The following is a 25595-nucleotide window of genomic DNA, read 5'->3' on the forward strand; positions in this document are numbered from 1 at the left end:
TTAATCCATTGATTATGTCGGGAAAATATTTGATTCCCCCCCCCCCCCCCCCCGATTGATGTCAAGAGAAGGACCAACTTTTTTAAATTTTGTGGTGTTTCTTGGTGATTCCGTAAAATAACATAAACCAGACCATTCTGAAAACCTTAATTCTCATTAGAACAGGTTTTGTTTCCCCAGATGAGTAAGTTTCCAAGGCAATGTAGCAGTTTTGAAGCACTAATCCTGTTCCTACTAAAAGTCTGCAGAAATTCAATAGAAATGTTAAGTGTTCAAAAATACCTTTCATATTATAAACTGCTTAATTTCCCTTCTCCACGAGATGTTTAGATATTTGTGTGTTTTACCCCTCTGACCAGGTTTTGGGTGTAAAAAGGGCCACAAAAAGGTGCAAACTGTACGGCGTCCGAGCCAGTATCAAAAAAGGGCTGCTCTTCTGTAGGTGACAGACCAGCAGTTGATTTTGCTGGTTTTATAACAGTGTGTATTGACTCAAAATCTGTCTGTCCTTGCTTTTGTTTTATACTTAACCACTTCTCGTTGAGACAGGGTCAGGAGAGCAGATTGTCTTTATTCACTGTTGGTGAAGCAGAAATGCAAGTTCTGACTAATGTCAGTTACTTCTTTAAGCATGTAATGATGTATCTGATTTGGACCTCTATTTCTAAGCAGTATTTTCCATGTAAGGTGGGATCAATGGTGAAATTCTGATTCTGCACTGTACTAATTTATTTAATGGCTGCAAATAAGATGAAGCTGATTTAGTAAGAACTAACTGTGGACTTAAATCTGAATTTCTCCTGTTTCCCCTGAAGAAGTTTGGTCCTTCAGTGTGATAGACAGAATTAGGTATTTTTGGAATTTAGTATGATCTTTTCCATCTTTTCACTGAGGTAGCAATTCAGGCATTTATATTTGACAGTATTTGCTTAATATAAACATAAGTTCATTTATGATGTCTTTATTTTAAATTCATATACACTCCAAAAAAAAGCCAGAAGAAATTCCAACCACAAAAAACTGCGTTAAGATGGAGTCAAGGTTCCTGATGTCCTTCTTGTAGAGCATATACAAAAAAGATGGGAAAGTCATCAATTAAGTCACCAAATAAGGTTCTTTTCACAATCTTTAGGAATTACTTCCTCTTCAGAACAAGATAAGTGAATAAGGAGGAAAAAACCCCTCAGCTTAGCAGCTGTAACTCTGACCATGTATACATTATGTCTTGTGATACCATGCTGTAAGGTATGTGATTCTTTCAGATGTCTTATTAGGATATTAGCCATTAAAACATGGTGTTTACTCCAGATTAACGCAGTGTTTTGTTTGGAAATATATAGGTGTACAGATAGTAATAGAATATGAGAGATATAGTTACCTTCAAAGTTGATGAAACAAGTGTTGGACATTTCTATATTTTTATATACTACAATGGGCATTTTGAAAATTTTCTTGCAGTTTTAATATTTAGTGTGGTTACATACATATATTGTGACAATGTTTTCTGCTATATCCATTACTTTGGTGTAATTCTATTTTATGTAGCAAATACGTGTATATACAAAGGAGTTTATGTAAAAAAGATGATAAGGAAATAGGCTTGAGCCCTTCAGAATAGGGACTGTCTTCCTCTGTGTCTGCAAAGTACTTCATGCCTTGATGTCACAGCCACAGCTCATGTCTGAGACCCCTGGTGACCTAATTGTTAAGCAGTGAGTGTGGAGGAGCAGCTCTTCTGCTTTCCGTGAGAAGCCTTAGTACAAAAGGTGCTGTGAAACTCACCTTGCCACATGCTGGGGTTGTGCTGTACGTGGTCATGCCCAACACCAGCTGCCAACCAGGATGCCCAGAGTCCGTGTCTCCTCTGCTTCAGTCCTTTCATTTGGAAGTAGGAAAGGAAGTCTGAGGTAGGAGCTTTGATGTCATCAGGGAATCTTCTTGTTTGCACGGTAATCCTTCTGGAGCTTGTTCAGGCCTCATGCAGTGTCCTTTGAAGCCAAAGGTGATTTACATTGACTTCAAGGGCCACTGGACGTGCTCCTGCAAGATCAAGTTCTGCTGCCGTAACAGCTCTGTTACACCTGAAAACCTGGTTGGTCAAGTTCTTCAGGAAAGGTCTAAAAATACTGTAAAAATATAAATATATTTAATAACATGTACTGAAAAAACATCCTATTTGTTGTGATCAGAGTTCAGATTATTATGTGAATTTTGATTTCTTAGTCATACTTGCATATATATTGCTTTAACTATTACGTATGAAAGAGGAAGTGATTCTGAAGTGTGTGAAAGATCAGGATTACACCTGTTTTGTGATGGTTGTATTAGTTAGGAATGGCTGTCAGCAAATCTAACTCCATATTAATGCAGTTTTTTTGCATTAGAATATGTGTGTATATCATACACCCACATTTTATATATAATATGTTATATATTTGGTACTAACTTTGTATTTCCCCTGAAATTTTGCCAAATCTCCAACACAGGTGTTCTCACTTGTAACACTTTGGTACTTAGTAACTGAATGTATAAGAAATGCTCTGGTACAAAAGGAGAGTGTTGTCTGGTGTCCCGCAATACAGATGTCTCAACCAGCAGGCCCATTGCCTTTTTCACATCTCGCTTCGCTGCAGCGTCATCACCTTTTGCCTCCTGACAAACAAACAGGCTGTGTTTTAAACTCAACTGCAGACCTGCCATGACAGTACAGCTGGATACTGCGCTCGCACGAAAGCTGACTGGTAGTAGTGAGAATACAATAGTCACCAGTGTGCCACAAATGCATTTATTAAATGCAGAAATAGACACTTCTACAAAGGCCAAAATCTTATGTTGTATGTTCTTTTCTTGTCATTACATTGTATGATATTGTAAGATTATTGTATGTCCTAATTTGCATTATAAAATGTTTTTTTCCTACTTAAAGGCATAAATATAGCAACTTTGTATAAAGGTAGCTTTCTAGATTTTTATTTCTTTTATATAAAAAAGTCTAAACAGTGGGAGTACAATTGCCAAATTGTTTATAAAATTTCAATTAACTTGCCCTGTTCAGTGAATTTGCTTTTACAAACATTCCGTATTTCTTTTATGAAAAAAGTGATATTATACTATGCAGAAAAGAGTGTATTTTTATGCCATTCCACATTTACCTTGAAAAGAAATTAATTTCACTTGTTTGAAGCTGTCATTACTGAGGAAGCTTACCAAATGCACATTTTCTACATGTATCTGTATTATGACAACATTTTCCCCTTTACCAGTGCCAACTTCATTTTGAAAAAAAAAAAAAAAAAAAGGTAGCATGGCAATAAACTATTGATTTTATGGAAAATGGCCTGTGGATTACTTCAGGATTTCCCGGTGTCAGTGTTGCTTATTCTATTTCGTTAGTATCACTTTTGCTTTTCCTTAACTTGTTGCTTCAATTCCACTTCAGTTTAACTTGTTCCACGTGCATCCCACTCATTACTCAGTGGTTGAAAAAGGAACTAGAACGTGCTAACATGGAGGTTTTTACCCTAATTTTTCTCCAACATTTGTTTCACTTTCTCATGTAAGTACACTTAGATATCTTTGTGGTTGTTGTTATGGTGGTACTGTTGCTATCAACTACTGGCTGGTGAATCATGTGCTAGCAATTCAGATATGCTCCTGTCTCAGTTACAAAGGGCCTAAGATATCACAAAACCCCTATGGACTTTGCTGGGATAGTACTGATAAATTCAGAAACAAAGTAGTAAGAACATACAAAGTTGAGGTCCTGTCCAGAAGGCCTTGTCACTTTTTCTCTGCAGACTATAAAACTCATGATTTATCAAAGTTAAGTATTTCCTCTTTTCTCCCAAGTCACAGTTTCAAGGCATATTGTTAATAATTTGTAGTCAACAATGAACAAAACCCTAGAAACAAGAAGAGATGTTTTGGTTTCAGAACCTCTTAAGAGACAACATGTTGGTTAGAAAACTTAGCTGAAGCCTCAGTTCTCAAGAAGATTTTCATAATTTTGCAGCTTTCTTAATGGGAATGGCTGCTTAGCAGTTCAGGACACTTAACATTTCATAATAAGGTGATACAGAGTTCAGCAGAAACTCTGGTTGTTCCTAATGTTCATTTTGAACAGGAAAAAAACTCAGATGTTTGTGCACCTTTCCTGATGTGATAGCAGGTAAAATATATGCAGTCAGACAATTTAATTTCTAGCAATATTATAACTAAAACATAATGCAGCTGATGTGATTCCAATTAAAATATGCATATGCCTCATGTCCTTAAGCTAATGATGCTTTGTTCTGAAATAAAATTTTGAAGCCAGCTCAAGATAAGATGGCATTGAGCAGCCAAGCATTAAAGAGCCAACCTTCCAGTTGCAGGTGCCTAGGGCTCGGATTTCCAGTAATGCTATGAAATGGCCTTGTTAAAATCCCTATACATAAATCAACAGTAATATATCTGTTCATTCTCTGTTGGGAGCACCTGAAGAGTTTGATTTTGTGAAGAGTCTCTATCTTCCTTCCTCCCACCCTCAAAATGCTATCTGCTCAGAGGCTTAACTGACTGGCCTGACTTGAAGTTAAACCTCAAACTAGATGCTGTGATCAATGCTGCAGTTACTGGTCCCGGACAAACCAGAGAGCGATTCCTGCTGCATTACTCCTCCTACATCATTCATAGCTCGGCTATAAGCAGGAGGTCTCCATCTGAATGAAAACAGTCAGTAGATACTAAGACACGTGGTGTTCTGGTTGAGAGTTCATCCCTGAGCAACCAAGCCTGTGCTTTGCTGAGCTGTGCAGTGTGTCAAATGGTCCTTGGGGCTGAAACATGCTCTGGTTTTTAACCTTGAAAGAGATGAGGGTATTTACAAAGGACATGGATTTACAAAGCCATTACAATGAGTCACTTTTTCTTTTTTCCTTATTCACAGTATGACCCAAAAAATTGCCATTGGCACGACAGAGGTGAGAGCACTGTGCAGCTGGAAGTGAGAGGCAGGAAGACAACTAGTGTGGCTGCTGGGCTCTTCCTATTCTGGTGTTGCTGCTTTTACCCATTAAAACATAGCTTGGCAATAAACAAAAGCTCCTTAAACCAAACTTAAAGGTTTGCTCTAGTAAGGTTTTCTGTGAGAATCTGATCTTCCAAAGGCCACAGCTCAATCCTCTGAGGCACTTACATTTTTTAAATTTTTTTATTTTATTTTAATTTCCTAGCTCACACCTCAGTAGCAGAAAACGTGAATTAAAATGAATCATTGGTTTAGTGCACATCTTTATAAATGCTCTAATTCTGAGATAAAAGCACTTAACATTGTTTTAGTTGGATGTTAGCCCTAGCCAAAACATATTTTTGTACATGACAAAATGGGGAAAACTGAAGATACTGGAATTCAGTTGGCACTCTAGTTTTTAGAACAAGGTTGGGGCGTGGGAGAACATATCTAACAAAGTGAAAAGCCCAGAGAACTCCAGCAAAATGCTAACAAGATGTTGGCATATTTAAAACCAGAGACAGATGCAAAAGTCGGTAAGAGAGTTGCTGTCTCCATTGGGATAGGTGTCTGCTGTCTTGGGCCAGTTTGAATCTAGAACAAAGAGATTTGTATCTGGGAGCAGGAAGAGAAATAGCAGCTGGTATTAATTCTTGAGGAACAAATCACACAAAGCAATTCACTTTTTTTCATAGTAACTAACAGGTAACTAATGGGCTTTTTGTGCGGAGGAAAAGCAGCAACAGAACAAGGTTTGGATGTGGTCTTGTGTCTGCAAAGCTGCCAAGAGAGCAGTTACCAATTTTTTAATACTGAAATGAACCATAAAATCACACAGTGGTTTGGGTTGGAAGGGACTTTAACGCTCATCCAGTTCCAACCCCTCTGCCATGGGTAGGGACACCAGACCAGGTTGCTGCTCCAAAGTCTGTCCAGCCTGGCCTTGAATGCTGCCAGAGATGGGGCGGCCACAGCTTCTCTGTGCACCCTGTGCCAGCGCCTCAGAACCCTCACAGGGAAGAGCTTCTTTGTAATATCTGATCTGAATATCCACCTTTCAGTTTAAAGCCCCTTGTCCTGTCACTACATGCCCTTGTTAAAAGAATGTATGGAGTGAGACTGTGCTGGGGTTGTCTCCCATTCGCTACTTTTAATTGGTGATCTGCATGATACAGCAGCAGATATCCAGGGCAGTCTGGCAAGTTCACTGGAAGACACGAACTGCTAATTTAAAGTACCTCTGACCAGTTTGAGAACTGGAAGTATGATGAAATTAAAATGGGGCAGCTCCAGCCTCCTTCGGAGGGGCAGAAATAACTGCAGAAATACAGTGCCCAGAGGGCAGCTCTTCGGACAAAGGGTGGCGCGCTGCGCGGCACTGCCAGGAGAGCCCATAGCAGGTGCTGCCGCGCAAGAGGCGGCGTTAGACAGCGAGGGGGGGCAACAGCATGGCTTTAGGTCCCGTAAGTCCTTAAAACACCCAGAAACCCCCATCCCACACCCGCGTCTTCCTTGCACAGCCACTGGGGGCCGAGCCCCAGCCCCCTCCTCCTGAGGAGGCGGAGGGAACTGCGGCTCCCAGCGTGCCGCGCGCTGCCGGAAGCGGCGGCTCCTCTGACGCCAGTTCCGGCAGGGGCTCGTGGGCACTGTGGGTCCTTGCGCTGGTTCTCTGTTGGAAGCGGCGGTTGGCGGGGTCCTGGTGGGCAGCGGCACCGGCACCATGGTGAGCCCGCGGCGGGGCGGCGCTTCGGCCTGCCCGGTGTGGCGGAGCGGGGCGGGGCGGAGCGGGGGCCGCACTCCCCGCACACCCGCGTGCGAGGGCCCGGCGGCCGCGCCCCTCTCCCGCGCTTTGTCAGGCCCGGCAGCTGAAGCGCGCGCGTGGGGGCGGGGAGGGAGGGGAAAGGGAGGAGGTGGCGGCGGCGTGTTGGGTCTGGAAGGTTCTAGAGCGCGCGCGAGGAGGGCCCGTGAGGGCGCGGCCGGGCCGGCGTGGGGCGGAGTACGGGCCGAGTCGCGGTCCGCTGCCCCCCGTCCCCATCACCCCGCAGGAGAGGGGCTCCGGGACTGTCCGTGCCGGGCGCTCTCGGCGCGGCTGGCGGCATGGAAGCCTCTGCTCCTTCCTCGCATCTCTCAGAAACCCCGAGCGTGAGCGGCCGGTCTCGATCGCCTACCGAGAGCTGCCCTCCCGTTGTGTGGGGCATCCTACCGCAGCAGCGTTTTCATTTTTGTTGTCAAAGCAGTGGTGTAACGGACACTTAGAGTAGCAAAAGTGGTGAGCTGGCTACACAGCAAAGTAAAAAGTCGCCGAACTCCCTTAAGAAGGTTGTAGTACTTGTTTCAGGATTTGGTCCTAATCCAGTTAATGCCCTGAGTTCTTTGCAAGTATTGGTCTTTAAAGGAGTCTGTTCGTTACTGCAGTAATTGATTTGCATGGGAATGCAATAAAATTATAGGGCTCAACACAAATACTGAAGACCCGAAATGGATACTTTACGAGATTCTTCTCGTGGTGTCTGTCTTTGAGTGGTTTGAGTGTGACAGCCATGCAGAGCAGGACCATGAAGTAAGGTTCTGGTATCAGCCTTCCAAGTGCCTAGATTTTACCAGGGAGTATGGGGTGCAGTCTGTACGAGCAGATTGCAGTCAGTCTTGTAATCTCTTCATGTGATTGAGATTGCAAGGTAGATTTAAAGAAAGAGTCAAAGTGAATTTGTCCTGAATATACCTTTTATCAAAACCAAATTGGGTATGGAAATAAATAATTGCAGTAATTGTTCAGGTTGTTAGTGCCAGGAATTTGTTTCTAAAATGCATAGTGTTATTAAAGCTAAAGGAATATTCTTACGTTAACTGTGCTTTAGGCATCTCTTTCCCTTGCTCCGGTGAACATTTTCAAGGCAGGCGCAGATGAAGAAAAGGCAGAAACAGCTCGGCTGGTAAGTTTAAGAAACTGGTAATACTTGGGGTCGATAAACCATGTCTTTTCTGCTGTTAAATGTGCTTTCAGTTTATGGTGATGTGGAATTTCATCTTTCTCTTACTATTTCTTTCTTGTATTTCTGTGAACAGAAGGAAAGAGGAATGTTGTTCATGCTAACAATTACAGAAACTCCTCATAGTTGTTCAGAAACTAAGTAACTCTAGCTCGGGAGGTTGGTGTTCATTGAGAGGCATTTCTCTTGCCGTGACACAGGCTTTTATGGTTTCTGTGGTAATTCAGTATATTTGATCTGGTTATAAAAATGTATCAGTTCAAGAAACTTCACCCCAGGCTCTGCTGAAAGACGTGTGGCTGTGGAAGGGTTGGGTTAAGATGTCACCTTGCAAATTAAGGCCAGGTTGGACAGAGCCTTGCATAACATGGTTTAGTGTGAGGTGTCCCTGCCCATGGCAGGGGGGTTAGAACTAGATCATCTTAAGGCCCTTTTCAACCGTAAGTATTCTATGATTCTATAATTCTTGTGTTAAAGTAGAAATAAGTAATTCTCTCTGGTATATTTGCTTTCATTTCAGTCATCCTTTGTTGGTGCCATTGCTATTGGTGACCTGGTCAAGAGCACTCTGGGGCCTAAAGGCATGGTAAGTCAGCTGCAAATTCTCAGTAGTCGTACCTGTTCATTTAATTTTAATAGTCGCAGTGCGTTTTCAAGCGGTATTCTAAATTTTGCATCTTTTAGGACAAAATTCTTCTAAGTACTGGGAGAGTTAGCACTGTAACAGTTACCAATGATGGTGCAACCATCCTGAAAGCTATTGGAGTTGACAACCCAGCTGCCAAGGTCTTGGTTGGTGAGTTTCTAATGGCTTGTCATTGCAGTACTTAGCGTTTTTTCATTTGTAACTTTGTTATTGCAGGGTTTTTTGGTGCTTAGAATTAACTTTTCTTAAATAATGTGAAGAATCAGAGCAGGGGCAGAATTCCTGAAGTAGGGAGGCCAAGGTGTTGCAAGAGTTGTGGCACTCTGCAAAAGTAAAATTGAGATATATGCTGCTCATGCAAAACTGTTCTGGTGTCTCATTTTCCCTCAGCTCTGGTTTGTTCCAGGAGTCAGAGAGACAAAAGAAAACTGTGTCCCTCTTTTTCACTGGGAAAATTTGGAACAGAAATCTACTGGAGTACAGGGGATCTCTCAGGTTCTCCCTGATGTAAATCTCTTTTTATCACTTAATCAACATTGTAGTCTGGACAGTTAGTTTACCTTTGTAAAGGACTGTCTCAGTGTGCCAGTGGTCCACTTCTGGTTTCAAGCAGGACTCTGAACAACTGATTCAGTGTCACGTTTCTTAATAGTTTCGTGTTTGCTGGCTCCTTCTGTATCAGCAGTTCATGCAGCATTCATTGGTATATATTCTCTGATCCAGTATGGATACCTTATAACTTCTGTCTGACCTTGCTTCCTGTTAATGACCATCTTTAGGAATGAGGAGAGAGGGGAATAGCTCTTGACCATCACTATGCTGGAACTGGTGTGTAGGTTGCAAATAAAGAGCAAGAATTTGGAGGATGCCGATTTTGATATGCACAGGTTTTTCTGTGACTTACAGAGTGACTTTTTTAAACTATCAAAGAATAAGATTCTTTTTTTTCCTCCAAACAAATATGAAGTGAAAGTAATTGTGTCTGAAGCTGCTACTGGGGAGTGTGGTATTTCGAATCAAAACATTACCACAGAGATTTTTTCCTTTAGATATGTCAAAGGTTCAAGATGATGAAGTTGGTGATGGGACTACGTCTGTCACAGTGTTGGCAGCTGAATTACTGAGGGTGATGTATTACAGTTTTTCATATATGTTTCTATTTAGCAATATGCTCCTGTGGTATCAATGGGAGGTGTGTTGTTTGATGTTTACGAAGTAAGTATAGGAGTACCTTGCTCCATTGCCATTGAAATTGATAGGGGAAAAAATAATTTAGATATTGTGTCATCAAATATATATAAAAATATTTTAAATTATATTCCTTATATTGCCATTTACAAATTCACTAGTATTTTAACTTGGTACATTTTAGAAAATTATTTTCTCTTCCTTTAGTATGTAATTGAAACACACAAGTATCTCTCATGGGTCACTTCTTGGATGTTGCACTGAGCAGCATACAGCACGGCTTAGTTGTGACATTCAGGCCTCTGAAATCCTTTTCCATAACATCACTGAGAGAGAAAAAAATAAAAGGCATGTTAAATTCTCTTCTTGTGTGTACAAGACTTGAATTTCTCCTTTAATTTCTTAAATTATTATTACATTTCCTTAAATAATGTTCCTTTAAATTCTGTATGGTTTTCATATTTACATAAAAGCTTATACTGCCAAACTCTAAATTCGAAATTACTATGAAAGAGACTTCAGAAGTGAGGAATTCTTGTTAGCAGAGCTGTGCCAGTAAATCTAACCATCTCAGATCCAGAAGCTGTGATCAAAAGCACCAGAGAAACGATCCGTCAGCTTGCCAAGTTCCTCTCAAAAAGGCAGTTTGAAGATGTTTGTTTTTCCAACTACATTTTAAGTTGCAGCTTTAAGTGAACAGGAAACTGATCTCAAGCAAGAAGCTAAAGATAGCTATTTTGAAGTCTGTGTCTGGTTCTGTTTTTTTTTTTTTTTTAATTAATCAAACTTTCTTGTCAGTATTCCAAGGGCAGATTGTATTTGCCTGGATTGGAAACAAAGCTGCCAGTAGGATCACTTTCATTTCATTGTCACAGCTCTCTGGTTTTCACTGCCATTCAGAATTTTTTTATTACTTGGAAGTGTCTTTCATAGTTAGCGTAACTACCTTGGGAGGAAAAAACCTGATTATTTATTTCATTTAAATAGGAGGCAGAATTACTGATTTCAAAGAAGATTCATCCTCAGACCATTATTGCAGGCTGGAGAGCAGCCACAAAAGCTTCAAGAGAGGCACTTCTGAAAGCAGCTGTGGATCATGGGTGAGTAATGTACATTTGCTGTAGGTCTTTATAAACCAGTCAGGATTAAAACATCACTAAGAATTAAATACCACTACAAAGTTCTTTGCTTTAAGTAGTGTAAAGGCTGAATTTGTAAGTTGTAACAGTTAAGAAAGGCTTTTTTTATTTTTTATTTTTTTATTTTTATAAGCTGCTTTATGAAATGATTTAAAATTAGTTATGATGTGCAGAAACTAAATACAAGGAGTAAGTTGCTCCTTAGAACAAAAATCTGAGCTGGTATTTCAGATTTCATGCTCTGATTTTTAAATGTGACTATTTTCTTTACCCAACACTTTGAGAGCACAGATTTTTCTAAAGCTGAATCAAAGGTTTTTCTAATTGAAATTTCAACTGCAAGGTTGTATTCCGGGACACTGGCAGGATTCTGGGTATCATTCCTCAAAATGGAACATGATGCATATAGACACAGGCAACAGGAAGGGGGGAGAGACTTACAGTGATAGGTTAATGATAATTCAAGCTTTCAGACTTTCCACTTTAACTGTACTGCCTTTATTTTAGCGATGATGAAGTGAAGTTCCGTGAAGATTTGATGAACATTGCAGGAACGACCCTTTCATCCAAATTACTTACTCATCATAAAGATCACTTTGTCAAGTTAGCTGTTGAAGCTGTCCTTAGGTTGAAAGGTTCTGGTAATTTGGAGGCTATCCATGTCATTAAGAAACTTGGTGGAAGTTTGGCTGATTCCTACTTAGATGAGGGTAAGTCTGTGTGTTGGCTGAAAGCATGCTTGAGAAATTAAGGTGTTAAATTTGTTCTAAGAACAAGTTGTTCTAGGAAACATGGCTATGTTTTTATTAAATTGAATAGTATATATGAGGGTGGTTTATAATAATTTAAATTAATTGCTCTCCTTTTTAAGTCTTACAAGGCCTTTCTGTTACAACAGGCTTTTTACTTGACAAGAAGATTGGTGTAAATCAGCCAAAAAGAATTGAAAATGCAAAGATTCTAATTGCAAATACGGGTATGGATACAGACAAAATTAAGGTATGGGGTTCAGCTACTGTTGTGAAACAATGTTTTTGTAAATTGACTTTAGTTTTAGACCGAATTCTTTGTTTTCTTTGATATAGATTTTTGGCTCCCGTGTTAGAGTGGACTCTGCAGCAAAAGTGGCAGAAATAGAACAGGCAGAAAAAGAAAAAATGAAGGAGAAGGTTGAGAGTATTCTGAAGCATGGAATAAACTGCTTTATTAACAGGTATGTCCTTTCTTGGAAAATGGGGAGAGTCACAAAGTTGTACAGGTGGCACTGTTTTCCACAGAAGCAAAAATTTACTCTTTCAAGACATGGTGCATCTTATAACTCGCCTTACAAATTTGTATTAAACATCTTAAGGACCATTGACAGACTGATGAATCTTACAGCCCCTCCATCTATGGCATGTTTCATACACATTGCAGTCTACTTCAGGCAAAATGAGTACTCTTTCCATTGAAAACAGTACAGAGTCCTAGAGTCAGGAGTCCTGTTGGCAAATTGATGTGAGAATCCTTTGAAGTATTCAGAAAATCCTTAGCTCCACTGCTGCTATCCATTATGCTTGGAACATGGGTGGTTGCCCTAAGGAAGCTCAGGTAGCATCAGTCACTGTAACCAGGCTAGTGGTGCTGCAGTTAGATTGACTTTTGACTTTCAGATTTATTCCCTGATAAAATTGACTTCTTATACTGTAGATCAGCATCACATCAGATACTGTAAATATTAGCCAGTTAATTACCCCTGAGGATATGTGTGATAAAGGCCAAGGCATGTGGTTCTGGGGTAGAAGGTATCTTCTCTGCATGTGCTCAGCAGTGCCATTTGTCACTTTAAAGGTAGATTAGAAACACCTTTCTTGCTGGAGATTACATCTCTCAGCTCCTGCTGAATTTCTACAACACTTAGTCTTCAGTTTGGAATGGAAAAATAATCTGGTGTAGCACTCCTGAATGGGCATTGGCCATTGAGCTGTAGACGGCTGCTTTGTTGAGATGGGGATATGTGTTAGTAAGGGAACACATACTCTTTTCTGTGCTCTGCTATTTGTATATGTTACAAGATTGGCCATTCGTTGTTCCCAGATTTGTAAACTGTTTGGATTTTCTATTGGTGAAGGAATTAAAGAAATTACTTCACATGTTGTTCTAGTGCACCTAGAATAGGCAGTCAAGTGCTCAGCAGGCGCTTTGGATCAAAGGACTTAGTATTTAAAGTGTATGGGTCCTTGTGCTTAGTGTGACAGTGTGTCTTCAGGGGAAGGGTATTTCAAAGAGCTATGAGGGTTTTTGTTGTTTGATTTTTTTTAAATTTTTTAAATTTTTTTTTAGCTGTGTGTGTTTTACTGTCAATGCATTTGCTTCTGTGTGGTGTAACATTCCATGTGTGGTAGGTGCCTCAAATGTTGACTGCTTTCATAGTTTTCAGAAACCTGTTGCGTGACCATGCTACTGAGAATCAGGCATCCTTTTATTACTCTGGTTTTGTCATGTGGGTAACGGGAAGATGTGTCTGTGTTCTAATTGTAGGCAGTTGATCTACAACTACCCTGAACAGCTCTTTGGAGCTGCTGGCGTCATGGCTATTGAACACGCAGACTTTGCTGGTGTTGAACGTCTGGCTCTTGTTACAGGTATGTGGAGTATCTTGTATGAAACTTGAAAGGTCACATTATTTGTTTGATCTTTAGTAAATGTTAATGTGTGATCACTTCATTGAAGCTTATATTATTAAGCAGATTTGTGAATATGAAAAGTACTCCAAATAAGCTTTATAGAGCTTTAAATACAATATGAAATTGGCCGTAAGCAACTGAAATTACTTTGTTGATTTATTAACTCCTTTATAACTGTCAGTATTTTTTTTTAGAAGCAGGTAACTCAGTTTCTATATTTAGTATGTTATACTTCACCCATAAACTGTCTGTTCTGATTCTGGATCCTTCCTGCGTGATATTTTAAACATACTTTTTTTTTTTCTCTCTAGTAACTGTGAGTAAAGGATCATAATGTGAACTGTGGAATTTCATTTATCCAGAGAGTAGTGCCAGTTAGTAATTTTCTTTCATATTTTAAGAATACTTTCAGTTAAGTACCTGCTTGGTAAGCTTCTGAAATATTTGTTTTCTAGAGAAAAGATGAAACTTAGCGACAGAATAAGAAGATGAATCCACTAGTTAATGAATGCCATCTGGTTATAAATATCTGTTGTTTGATTGTAATAATGGTCATCCCTTGTTAAAATGAGCCTGAGTTATCATCTTGAGGTGGACCTCAAATAACATGAACAACCTGGATATTTTTAGTAGTCTCAGTGTAAATGTGATGCTAATAACCAATGAAAACAAAACATCTGGAATGCTACAGTTTATTCTTGTTGCTGAAGTTAGAGATAGTTAACTGGAGTGTTATTAAAAAGCTTTTTGTGGAAATCTTCATGAGAATGAAGAACTTGCTTTGCAGGTAAAAAGGAAAATAGGCTGACTTTTTTAGCTTAGCACAGCTGAAGCTGCAGTTGTGTGTGACTGAGGACTCATTGACACAGGCAAACGCTTGATTGAGAGGAATGTTGCTTATGTTCCAGAGCAAATTCAAAGCAAATTTTGTAGGCAGAGCAAACGGACCATATCAGACCACACTGGATCAGATAGTATAGCTGAAAACAATGGACAGGCTTTTAGTAAGCATAAGCTCTCTACTACGAATCTTGTCTTCCCTCGTACTGCAGCAGCTATAGCAGTGCTGCAAGCCAATGTGGAGTAATTGAGCATAGATTGGGAGTGAATACATTTAAATGGTTTTTCAATAGGAAGAGCAAAGTACTAGAACAATATTCAGAAGCATTTTGGTCTTTGTAGTATCAGTTTTGTTTACAATATGGGAGTTTACAAGTGGTGCACAATATTGCTGCTACAATGCTGCATGACACTTGTAATTCAGGAGAGTGGTGGCTAGTGGTTCTCAGCCATCATTAAGTAGGCAAGATGAATACTGGCACAAGCTCAAGTTTAAAAACATAAAAAAACTTGACCTAGTATTTTATAAATACTATATCAATAAATGCTGTTAAACTTTAAATGGATTGACATTTTAATACTGGCAAAGATTAATGTTTAGTCTCTTACCCAGACAGAACTCAAAAGCATTGCAGCTATTGTAATTTTTCTGATGTGAAACAAAATACTGGTTTGTTAAGGAAGTAGAAAATTTCTGGTACTGTATGCTGACAGTGGAAGAATTTGGCTTATCAGTATTATTAATTTAAACCTGGGCAATTACGAATAGTGTTTTGTTTGTTGTTTGTTTTCATAACCCCTCATCCCCCCTGGGTTAAATCTTGCCTGAATGGATGTCTTCAATGTGAGCTCTGACATTAGTATGATCTTACATTTGTAGGTGGTGAAATTGCATCAACCTTTGATCACCCTGAGCTAGTAAAACTAGGAAGCTGCAAGCTTATTGAGGAAGTCATGATTGGAGAAGATAAGCTCATTCATTTCTCTGGAGTGGCAATGGGTAAGTGTTTTACCATTGATGATAGCATAATGTACATAATTTCATTCTATCTGTGAAATGTCATCATGCTTCATTTTTCCCCCAAAACTGATCTGGGTAGAGCTTGACCGCAGTGATAGCAGAACTGTTAGAAATGCTTTGCAATAGCCTCTTTTTTGTGTATTGGTTTGGGTTTTTTTTAATCTTTTTACATTTGCGCTTTTTAGGTGAAGCTTGCACCATAGTTCTGCGTGGAGCAACACAGCAGATTCTAGATGAAGCAGAGAGGTCTTTGCATGATGCTCTCTGTGTTCTTGCCCAGACTGTGAAAGACACTAGAACTGTGTATGGTGGAGGTGAATATTAGATTCTTTGTCTATGACATGCGTTTTGTAATACTGTTCAAGTGAGACATCAACATCTGTGTGTCTTTAATGATTAGGTTGTTCAGAGATGCTGATGGCTAATGCTGTTGCAGAACTTGCCATCAGAACACCTGGCAAAGAGTCTGTTGCAATGGAGTCCTTCGCTAAAGCCTTACGAATGGTAAGTTTGTTCAGTCAGATTGCTTGGATGAATAGACATAAAATTTCACCAAAGTTGCTAACTTCTGGCATCAGATAATTGTTTCTCTTTTGAAGTTTTGGTTGTCTGAAAGTAAAAACATGAAATTTAGCAACACAACTTGGATGAACAAATGGGAAAACTTGCTGTTTTCTCTCTTAGAAAATAAGTATTGGTGTGTTAATAATGCTGCATGTTACAGAATTCTAAATGTTTAATGCTAGCCTTCTTTTAAGTAGTTCTTCCTCCTCTTAACCTGCAAGGTTAAAAGTATGGCAGAAATGTTAGCTGAATAAGCTGAGGTTTTTTTGTGATAACTGATTTATGAAAGAGCAGCCTTTCTATTCTGTTGATACGCTAATGCTATTTGATTGTATTCATGCTCTAGTACCATCTAGAAGTTTCTAACTTGCATTGGAGTTTACTCTTACTTCCTAGAAGGTGCATCACAATAAATGTTTGTAGAATATTGTGTTAACAGGCTATCAATTTGAGGGGAGGAAAAAATGCCTTCCTGTTATTTAATCTAGGGAAAACCTTTCTTAGGAAATGAAAGACCATAGGAAAACATTCCTGCCAAGAAAACTAAAACATGGTAAGACTTGGCATTAGTTCTTGGGCCAGCACCTGCAATTTGCACTCCTGTCCACTTACACAGTGAACAGAATGATCAGGTGGTTAATGGTTACCAGGAAGCTCATGTTTCTTAAAAAGAAACTGTTTCTCCAGTTGTAGTCTGAAATAGACAAGATTTCATTCTCCCTGTGTAAAAAGAACTGAAAAAACTGCTAACATGATCCTGCCCTCTCAGATAAGCAAAATCCTTAGAGAAGTAGTTTGATTTGGTTTTTTTTCTTTTTTTCTCTATCTTCTGATCACTGTAACACATCTGCCATACTTTTGAAACTTCCTTGAAACTGAACAGTAAATAGTAATATCAAAGTATGTTTCCTGTTTGCTAGGGATCAGGCCCTGCATGAATTAAAACCAGCCTGTGTTTCTCCCCATAGATCCCAACAATAATAGCTGACAATGCTGGCTATGACAGTGCAGATTTGGTTGCTCAGCTCAGAGCTGCTCACAGTGAAGGGAAGACTACTTACGGACTTGGTAAGGGGCTTCGTGTTACTTCTGTTACTGGACTGCTGTTTGGTGGGGCAGCAAGGCTTATGAAACTTGCTCACTTGTCTTTGATACATTCAGTTGAAAGCACACTGATTTCTGTTTGCTTTGCACAGAGCATGGGCTGCACTTACAGTTTTTTACTGTTCTACCACACTTTTCACGATAGAGTGAAATGCTTTATTTTTCAAGGGGATGGGTTCCACCTGCAAGGAAGACTTTCCTCACTCACATTGAGTCTAGTTGCATGAAGCATAAAAAGAAAGGTATTGATTTAAAACCTTTATCTATATAATTGCAACATGTTAGGCTTAAATCGGGACCCTTGAAGTAAAAGACTTTAATACTTTCCTTACTATTAATGCCATTCATTTGAGCAGGTGAGTTACATACTGCCAGCTTCCTTGTAATTTCCTTAAAAACCTCCACAAGTTAAAACCAAACAAACAAGCTCTTAATGTATTTCTCCTTCCAGATATGAGACAGGGTACCATTGGAGACATGGCAGCCCTGGGAGTAACAGAAAGTTTCCAGGTTAAGAGACAAGTTTTGCTGAGCGCAGCTGAAGCAGCAGAAATGATTCTTCGTGTAGATGACATTATTAAAGCAGCACCAAGGTATGAGCTGAGTGTCTGCATGGTCAGTTACAGTGGTATAGAGCAACCTTCTGTGGAAGAGTAACTGCAGAAAAGTCTTGTTCTAGAAATATTTCCATTTATAATGAAGACTGACATCTGACATGCTAGTGTTCATGTTACATGAGGGGGATTTTTTTGTGTTAGCAGTATAAGCAGGCCTTTTGAGCCATCAGTGCACTTAAATTAGCATGCCTGAGCAGTGCCTAGTTAATCTTGGGTCACCAGCTACTCATGTGCCATAGAGCAGTAAAACATTTGCAGAAGTGGCTGACTAAAATGTGATGGATCATGCTGCTTTTTCTTTTTGGAAGAATTGCAGTGAAATGCCTAGCTGCTTCTCAAGTAGAATCTGTGGCTAAAACAAAACCACATTTGTTAAAAAGTTCAGGAAGAAATGCCTCTTCTAGGCAGGTTATCCTGAGCATGCCTGCTTCCAGGTGGTCTGCACTGCTTTGTGCATTGCAGGGGTTTTTACTGTGGTCAGAGGTGATGTATTAGCTTTGAGATGATGCTGCCTTTTGTGCTGTGAGATAAGCACTAAACACGAAATATCAACATAAAAATAAGGATAGGTGGGGAGGGTGGTGGACATCATTGTGTGTGAGGAATTTTGTGATTTCTTTTTTTTCTCCCCAGAAAACGCGTACCGGATAATCGCCCATGTTAAATTTTCTTCAGTACCGGATGAGCACAGTGAGGATGTGTGGACCAGATCTCACCTAGTAGCTTTTTTTTTAATGATCTGTTTCCTGTGAGGTTGTGGAACAGAAGCTTGAAAAGAGCAGATCTCCATCAATAGCATGAAATAACTGACTTCAGTTGGTTGTAACTTATTTCAGTTTCTATATGTTATGGGGAAGTATTTACTTTCAAGTAAATTGGGGGCTTTGTACAACCCTGTTTCCTTCTGTTCCTCTCCACGTTCCACTTAAAATACATGCAAATAAATAGAAATTCATATTCAACAAAGTTGTCTTTGTGTAGAGGCAAGAAGAGCAGTTCCATCTGGACAGCTGCAGCGCACCCCCTCAGATGCTTCAGGCATCAGCACGAAGGGCACCCAACCTTTTGGGCTGCTGTAGCTTGCTGTTTTGGGTTGGCCTGGTGCATTCAGTAAGAGCAGTTTATTCCAGTCCTGGCTGTAGGGGCCTTGAGTTGGGATCCTAGAATGCTGCGTTTTTCTGGTGATACTGGAGGATTATTCATTTTTTGATGATAAAAGGAAGAGAAAAAGCTGAAGAGGAATTTAGCACCCAGAACTATGACTTCAGGGATTTTACAGCTTTTTACCATAAAAATTTTATGTGGGTAGGAGTTCTGCTGAGGGGAAGGTGCAGTCTGAGAGCGATGACCAAATGTTCTGTGTGTTTATCTGTGAAATACTGAACTTGGGTCAGCTTTACAAAACCTTACATTAGAGGGTGGTTGGGGGTGAGAGTAGCAGGCTACAGTGTGCTCCTTGCCCCCTGCTTCGCTTGGCATATCTGCTGTAGCCTGTCTTTATATTCCCTTTCCTATTCCAGTGGTTGGTGCAAAGGCAGTGTTTTTTAATTGGACTAGTTTCTTCATGCTCAGCTCATAAAGAAGTCTATGATGCTTCTCAACATTTGGAAGCAGGGAAAAGCAGAGGCACTCACTGTCCCTGTGGGAGCCCCAAGAGCTGAGGCAGCTGTGACCCTCCTGGCCCTGCAAGCATAATGCAGTACCCTGGCAGACACCGGGGCAAGGCTGCCAAAGCAGCAAGAGTACTTTCTTGATTTCAAATTATCTGTGCAAACATTTTTGTCATTAGGTTTCCTGAAACAAAAGCGAGTCTGCTTACAGAACACTCCTCCAAACTTAAACTGACAACATCTTCAGATCTCCAAAAGTGACAGTATGTGTCAGGAATGCTACACTGAAATACAATCACTGACCAGCAAGTGAAAGCACCTTCTTGCCCACCCGCTCAGACAAGTAAAGTAGCAGGTCAGTTCCACAGGGAATAAACCATTGAACTTGGATGTTAAAAAAGCCCAAAGCATTTGTCCTGCTGAATAATTCTCTAGGAAGAAATAGGTTAGATAAAGAATTTGGAAATAGAGAATTTGGTTAATTCCAAAGAAGGCTGTTTTTAACTCGCCAAGGTGTTAGTGTACTTTGTTTAATTTGACTATATGCTACATTGGTGCCAGCCAGATCTAAATTCAGACTTCATTTAACAAGACAGCAAGTGCTAGCAGAGGCTATGTGTTTCCAGATCATTTTTCAAGCATCTAAATGACATTAAGCAGTCACGAACTGGCACTGGCTCAAATCTGTTCTGGGAAGTCAGCTGCTGCTGCAGGCTGCGCTGGTGAGACAGTTCCACTTGATGAGTGAGGCAGAGAGTTAAGTGGCTGTTCTGTGCCACCATGGGCTCCCCACCCTCTTTAGAAGCTGTCTTTTACCAAATGCAGTGATCTGTGCTGTGGAATCAGAAGCTAAAAATGTCACTTTGAGCCAGAGTTCTGTGTTACACAATGGAAGCAAAACATACTTAAACAATGAAAAAGAGTTCAGTACATTTTGAAGGGGATCTGAACTTGTTTGAATTACTAGCTGGAGAAATACCCAGCTGAAGTCAACAGAGTGAAGTTTGCCCCAGCTTCAAGTTCTGTGCAAGCCTGTAACAGCAGGCTCCCACCCCAGGGCTTTATTCATGCAAGTTTACCTTTACAGCTCTTGTGGTGTTTCTGTTTTAGTCAGGCTTTGATTTTCTTGCTGCTGCATGAGAATTTGGTGTGTAAAGCTGCCCTTAATGGCAGTGTTGTTGGTAACGGAAACTAGCAGCAAAGCCTGTTGCTTTCCTCACCATCATTTAGAATGCTGCTTGGCAGTAACAAAACAAGGGTGGTTGCAGATTTTCCAGGAAGAAGGCTGCACTGGTAAGAGGAGAGCTCGCTGGTACATATGCACTGTTTCCTTGATAGCACAGCCAGGGCTCTGCTACTGCTTCCCATGCGACCGGGAGCGAAACCTTCAAGCTATTCCTGTGTTTCAGATAAGGCATTTGAGACAAATGCTGTGCTTTACAGCAGTGACTCAGCAGCTATCACTTTGAGCAGCAGCATCCAGCTGAGGTCAGACACCTCAGCAAGTTGGAGGGGAGAAGGGCGAGCCCATGGATGAAGAGTAGCAAATCCATTCATGCTCTGCACAGTCCATCCACAGAAAGCATCTGAACTGTCTCATCTTTGCTGCCGTCTCTGAGTGGTCCCCACATGGGTGGAGGGGGAAAAGGATGAAGTCTTTGCTGTAGAGAGTGCTGGGTGGTGTGCAAAAGGGGTCACTGTACAAGAGGGTTTTGCTCTCATCTAGCTTGAAGCTGGTGCACCTACTCCTGAAGACTAGCAAGGCAGTGTGGGGCTCCCTGTATGCCAGAAAGCAAGGGAGAACGAAGTAGAGGCTGGGTGGTGGTGTGAGTGCACTGCCACCTTTGCCAGAGTGGGCAGCTGAAGCATCAATAGAGCTCAACTTCCAGCTCAGGCTTGATGGCAGGAGGTGGCGATGGTCTCTCATCGAGTGGGATTTCTACCACTGCCCCGGACCGCTTTCGGGGTTCAGGAGTCTCTTCTGACCACCTCCCCACCCTGCGCACCCCTTTGGCCACTTTGGGTGCGTTCCTGCAGGGGTTATGGTCGTAGATCACCAATTTCAGACCGGGGAGGTGAGCCAGGCTGGGGAAGAACCGGATGGAGTTGCGATCCACGTCAATCACCTCCAGGAAAGGCATGTCCAGGAGCACAGCGGGGAACTCAGACAGCAGGTTGCCCGACAGCCAGATGGTGCGCAGCTCCTGCAGGTACCGCAGCTGTGTGGGGAGCGTGCGCAGCGCGTTGGAGCCAGCATGCAGGGTCTTGAGCAGAGTCAGCTCGCACACCACCTCGGGCAGGTACTGCAGGCAGTTGGACTCGATCCATAGGGTCTTGAGGTTCTGCAGGAGCCGGAGCTCGAGGGGCAGGCTGCAGAGCTTGTTGTTGCCCAGGTAGAGGATGCACAGCTGCTTCAGCGTGCACACAACCAGGGGCAGCGCTTTGAAGTTGTTGAAGTCCAGTGCCAGGATCTGCAGGTTTTGCAGCTGCTCCAGTTCAGGAGGCAGATGGTTCAGGTTGTTGTCACTCAGGTACAGCTTAACCAGTTCCCTAAAAGAGCAAATGTGCAGAGGCAGCCGCCTCAGCTGGCTGCCACTCAGATCCACCATTTTATCCACTGGCATCTCTTCTAGATCTTCCAGGAGGTACTTCTGGCACTCATTAGAGGGCACAAAAGCAGCTACAGCTTTCAGACTGTTGCCCATCCTGTGACTTTTCTTTGGGGATGGCTGGGTGTGTATGTACGGGACAGAGGCCCGCCTGTGCACTGGCCTGCCAGTAACTCCGTCTTCCCAATATAAGGCTCTGTTTACATGGCACCAGCCATTAATCTCAAGGGCTCTGAGACATTTCTGATAACCAAATGAGTGTTTGGTGATGGGGATTATGGACAGGATGATGCAGAGCGCAGGTCTCTCTCTCTCACACTCCTGCTCGCCCCTCCCCAACAACATTCCTTCTTGCCTCTTCCTGCAATGCACACTGTAAATGCTCACTGATTTTGCCCCAGACCATCTCCCGAGTGCCCCAGCCCCTCACTTCTCTATCCAGCTGTGCTGTCTGTGCAGCCGGTGCTCTCTGCAGGGATTGGCTTGGGAGAGTAAACAGCACAGAAGACCAGATTTCTAAATGCAGATGTTTAGCTTTCATGAGACCTTCAGCAGAAACGTTGGATGTAATCGAATTGGTGTTTAAAATACCTGCCAGGGCTCGACTGATTTTCCAGACGAGTGGCACTTCTAGGGATTTACTTTGCAAGGTGCCAAATGCATAATTTCAGAGTGTAACTTGCCACCCAGTGCTTATCTTAAAGCTTTAACACGAACACTTGGCAAACTGCTATCTTGAGCTGCTCTTCTGTTTATGTTCCTAATTTAATGGCATTTACTATAGCTCCTGGCACTCTTGACTTTGTAGGGCCTTTTTCATTACATTGTCTTTTACGTCTTGTCTGAACCCCTGTTTAATATGCTCGCTATCACAACCTGCCAACGCTGTCCTCCGGCCACCTTCCAACTGTGCTACTGCAGTCCCTGTGTCCTGACAAGAAACTGCCATGAATTTAATTCCATCGAGATTCTCACTTGGTATGAGTGAGATAAATACAGTGTTAAGAATTACGACTATTTAGATGTGACAGTGTAAACTGTTCTCCTCCTTCTCCCAGGAAGACCCGTTGCTGTTCAGGTCAGGAGCACCTCTGATTTCCAGGAGGAAAACTTGCCTTCCCATGTGCAGGCACCTCTGTATACTTTGACTTTTTGAGCTGCTTCTGTTTTAAGCTTCCCTGGGGATTATCCTACCTGTGTGTTGGACATGGCTTTACCATGACCTTCAGGTATGAAAACTGACAGAATGTTTTCACAGAATCATAGAGTGGTTTGGGTTGGAAGGGACCTTAAAGCTCATTCAGTTCCAATCCCCCTGCCATGGGCAGGTGCACTTCCTTTAGACCAGGTTGCTCAAAACCACAGCTTTTGTGGGCAGCCTCTTCCACCATCTCACCACCCTCACAGTAAAGAATTTCTTCCCTATGTCTTATCTAAAACCACACTCTTTCAGTTTAAAGCCATTCCTCCTTGTCCAATCGCTACATGCCCTTGTAAAAAGTCCCTCTCCAGATTTGTTGTAGGACCCCTTCAGGTACTGGAAGGCTGCTCTAAGGTCTTCACCAAGCAAGCCTTCTCCTGTTTTCAGGTGAAACGGCCTTTCCAGCAGCTGTCTCTCTACTTTGATACCTGCAGCTTGTTGCTGTCATTTTCCACGCTTACCATAATTTAGGGAAGATACTTTCTTCCAACAACCTGCAGTAGGTTTCTGGGTGTTACGTTCTACACAACCAAAATATGTGATTGCTGAGAGTTACATATTCTTGGGAAAACAAAAGGCAGAGCAAACAGAAGATTGAGAAAAAGGCAATGTCAAACAGTTAAGGTGGCCTCTGATCTCTGGTCAAATCTGGGAATAGAGAGCTCTCTACTGTCACTCGTTTTCCAGTGTAAAGCAGCTCTTAGCGATCAATCGAATGTAAGCTGTGGGATATTCCTAGTCTTTTCCCTGCAAGATGTGTCTGTGCCATGCACCAGCAATGCTATGAAATGTAAGGAGGGTTTCCTGGGAGAGGACAACAGAGAGAACATCTGGGAACCAGTGTTGCTGCAAGACAGAGAACAATGAGTGCTGCAACATGAACACCATGAAGTAGGTTTTGGATGGAGAAGCTGGGCAGAGTATCAAGCCTGGAGAACAAAGATACGCCGCAGTCATCTGTGGCTGTGCTGTGGAAGAGAGGTGCTGAAAATACTAGCTGTCATGACAGAAGGCAGGACATGCTGGGCATAGCATCCCAACAGCACCAGCTGCTTCGGACTGAATGGGCATCTCAGAGAAGCCATTTTACTACTTGAGCACTACACACCCAGACAGAGCACTGCTGTGGGGGCCTGTCATTCATTCCCAGATTTCGCAGGGCATCCTTTTCCAAGCAGGTACCCTGGAATGTCATCTGACTTATAAGAAAATAGCCCCATGGCCCTCATGGTTTTTGTATGTGTTTCCATTTCTGAGGAGCTGTGGCACCTTCTAAAGGCAAAGCTCCCTACCCTGTAAGGCGCTGTAGGCTACAAGGGTGGAAAACCAAACACATTTGGCATAAATAATAATGAATTAACATTCATAACAAAGACATGTCCCTTAGACAAATCTCATCAGATATCCTGCAGATCAGAACAACATAAAAGCCTAGGCAAAAGTATATTAGCTGTTTTGTTTAGTCATATTTTCCTTAATAATTCATATGGAGAGAAACAACTTTGCAATACAACTTGTGTCTATAGGCACAGATGCTTACATTTTTTTTTCTACTTGAATTATTTCCACTAAAACCTTTAAGCTGCAGACCACTGTTTTTTAGGGATCCTCTGCATTGTAGTTTAATCATTATTCCAGCTTATCAGAATAAGTCACGATGACCTTCTGTTGCCTCATTTTGTACCTCTGTTGGCGAAATGAATGTCTGCTTGGAACACACGGTGAGATCAGAGTATGTGGGGAAAATATAACCTTTGTGTGGTGGGATAACAAAGGGCTACATTTGCAATAAATGAATCATCTTGGGCTTTCTGAGAACCAGCGACCTGGTGGAAGCTCTAAGGCAAAGGCAGTCCCCTCACAAGACCCAGGGCAATGTTTTGAAAGCCACTTCATGTCTTCAGAGTTATCCTGATGCCCTCCAATGTGAACATTAATGACTTCCCAGAAGCGTTTGTGGCATTTGAGGAAAAGTCCAAGCGATAAAGGTGCTCAGCACAGACGTTGTCTTGCTCTTGTCAAAGTGACACTGCTCTACCAGAGGGCATGACATCTGCTCTGCTGTGCATCAGGTGGCGCCTGTAGGCTCCTTGAGAAATGCCTTTGCTCCCTGGAAGTTCACAGATGACCACAGCTATTGCTCACTGTCCTCATTGCCAGCACCCAGCTCCTGCAGCTCGGTGGCTGGGAAAGCTGTGGGGCAGAAAATCTGGTTGCTTGCTGAGAACTTGTGTAAAACCTCTGAGCAAGAAACAGGGAATGCTGCTCAGAGCTAGGGAACTAAAGACCAATTGCAGTAACATGGAAACCAATGTAAAAGCATGATTTTTAATTTTAGTATTTTTTATACAAATTGAGACTAGAGGTGCTTTTTCAGCTCCAAAGCTCCGCACACAGCTCTGGACACCAG

General features: G+C 41.7%; 2 protein-coding genes across 2 annotated transcripts; one reads left to right on the top strand and one right to left on the bottom strand.

Annotated features, from left to right (window-relative positions):
* Positions 1-6593: 6593 nt before the first annotated feature.
* Positions 6594-18723, top strand: CCT2 (chaperonin containing TCP1 subunit 2). Its single transcript, XM_013127332.3, has 16 exons — positions 6594-6713; positions 7849-7923; positions 8501-8566; positions 8665-8776; positions 9676-9752; positions 10802-10914; positions 11461-11663; positions 11852-11952; positions 12039-12166; positions 13474-13577; positions 15340-15459; positions 15666-15794; positions 15881-15984; positions 17013-17112; positions 17600-17741; positions 18399-18723. The coding sequence occupies exons 1-16, from the start codon at positions 6711-6713 to the stop codon at positions 18427-18429; spliced, it is 1608 nt and encodes a 535-aa protein (XP_012982786.2). The 5' UTR covers positions 6594-6710; the 3' UTR covers positions 18430-18723.
* Positions 18724-21243: 2520 nt separating this feature from the next.
* LRRC10 (leucine rich repeat containing 10) lies at positions 21244-22080 on the bottom strand. Its single transcript, XM_005142595.1, has one exon. It carries the CDS (start codon positions 22078-22080, stop codon positions 21244-21246), a length of 837 nt encoding a protein of 278 aa, XP_005142652.1.
* Between the last annotated feature and the right edge of the window lie 3515 nt (positions 22081-25595).

The sequence above is a fragment of the Melopsittacus undulatus genome, chromosome 5, assembly GCF_012275295.1.
Source record: "Melopsittacus undulatus isolate bMelUnd1 chromosome 5, bMelUnd1.mat.Z, whole genome shotgun sequence".
Classification (NCBI taxonomy): domain Eukaryota; kingdom Metazoa; phylum Chordata; class Aves; order Psittaciformes; family Psittaculidae; genus Melopsittacus; species Melopsittacus undulatus.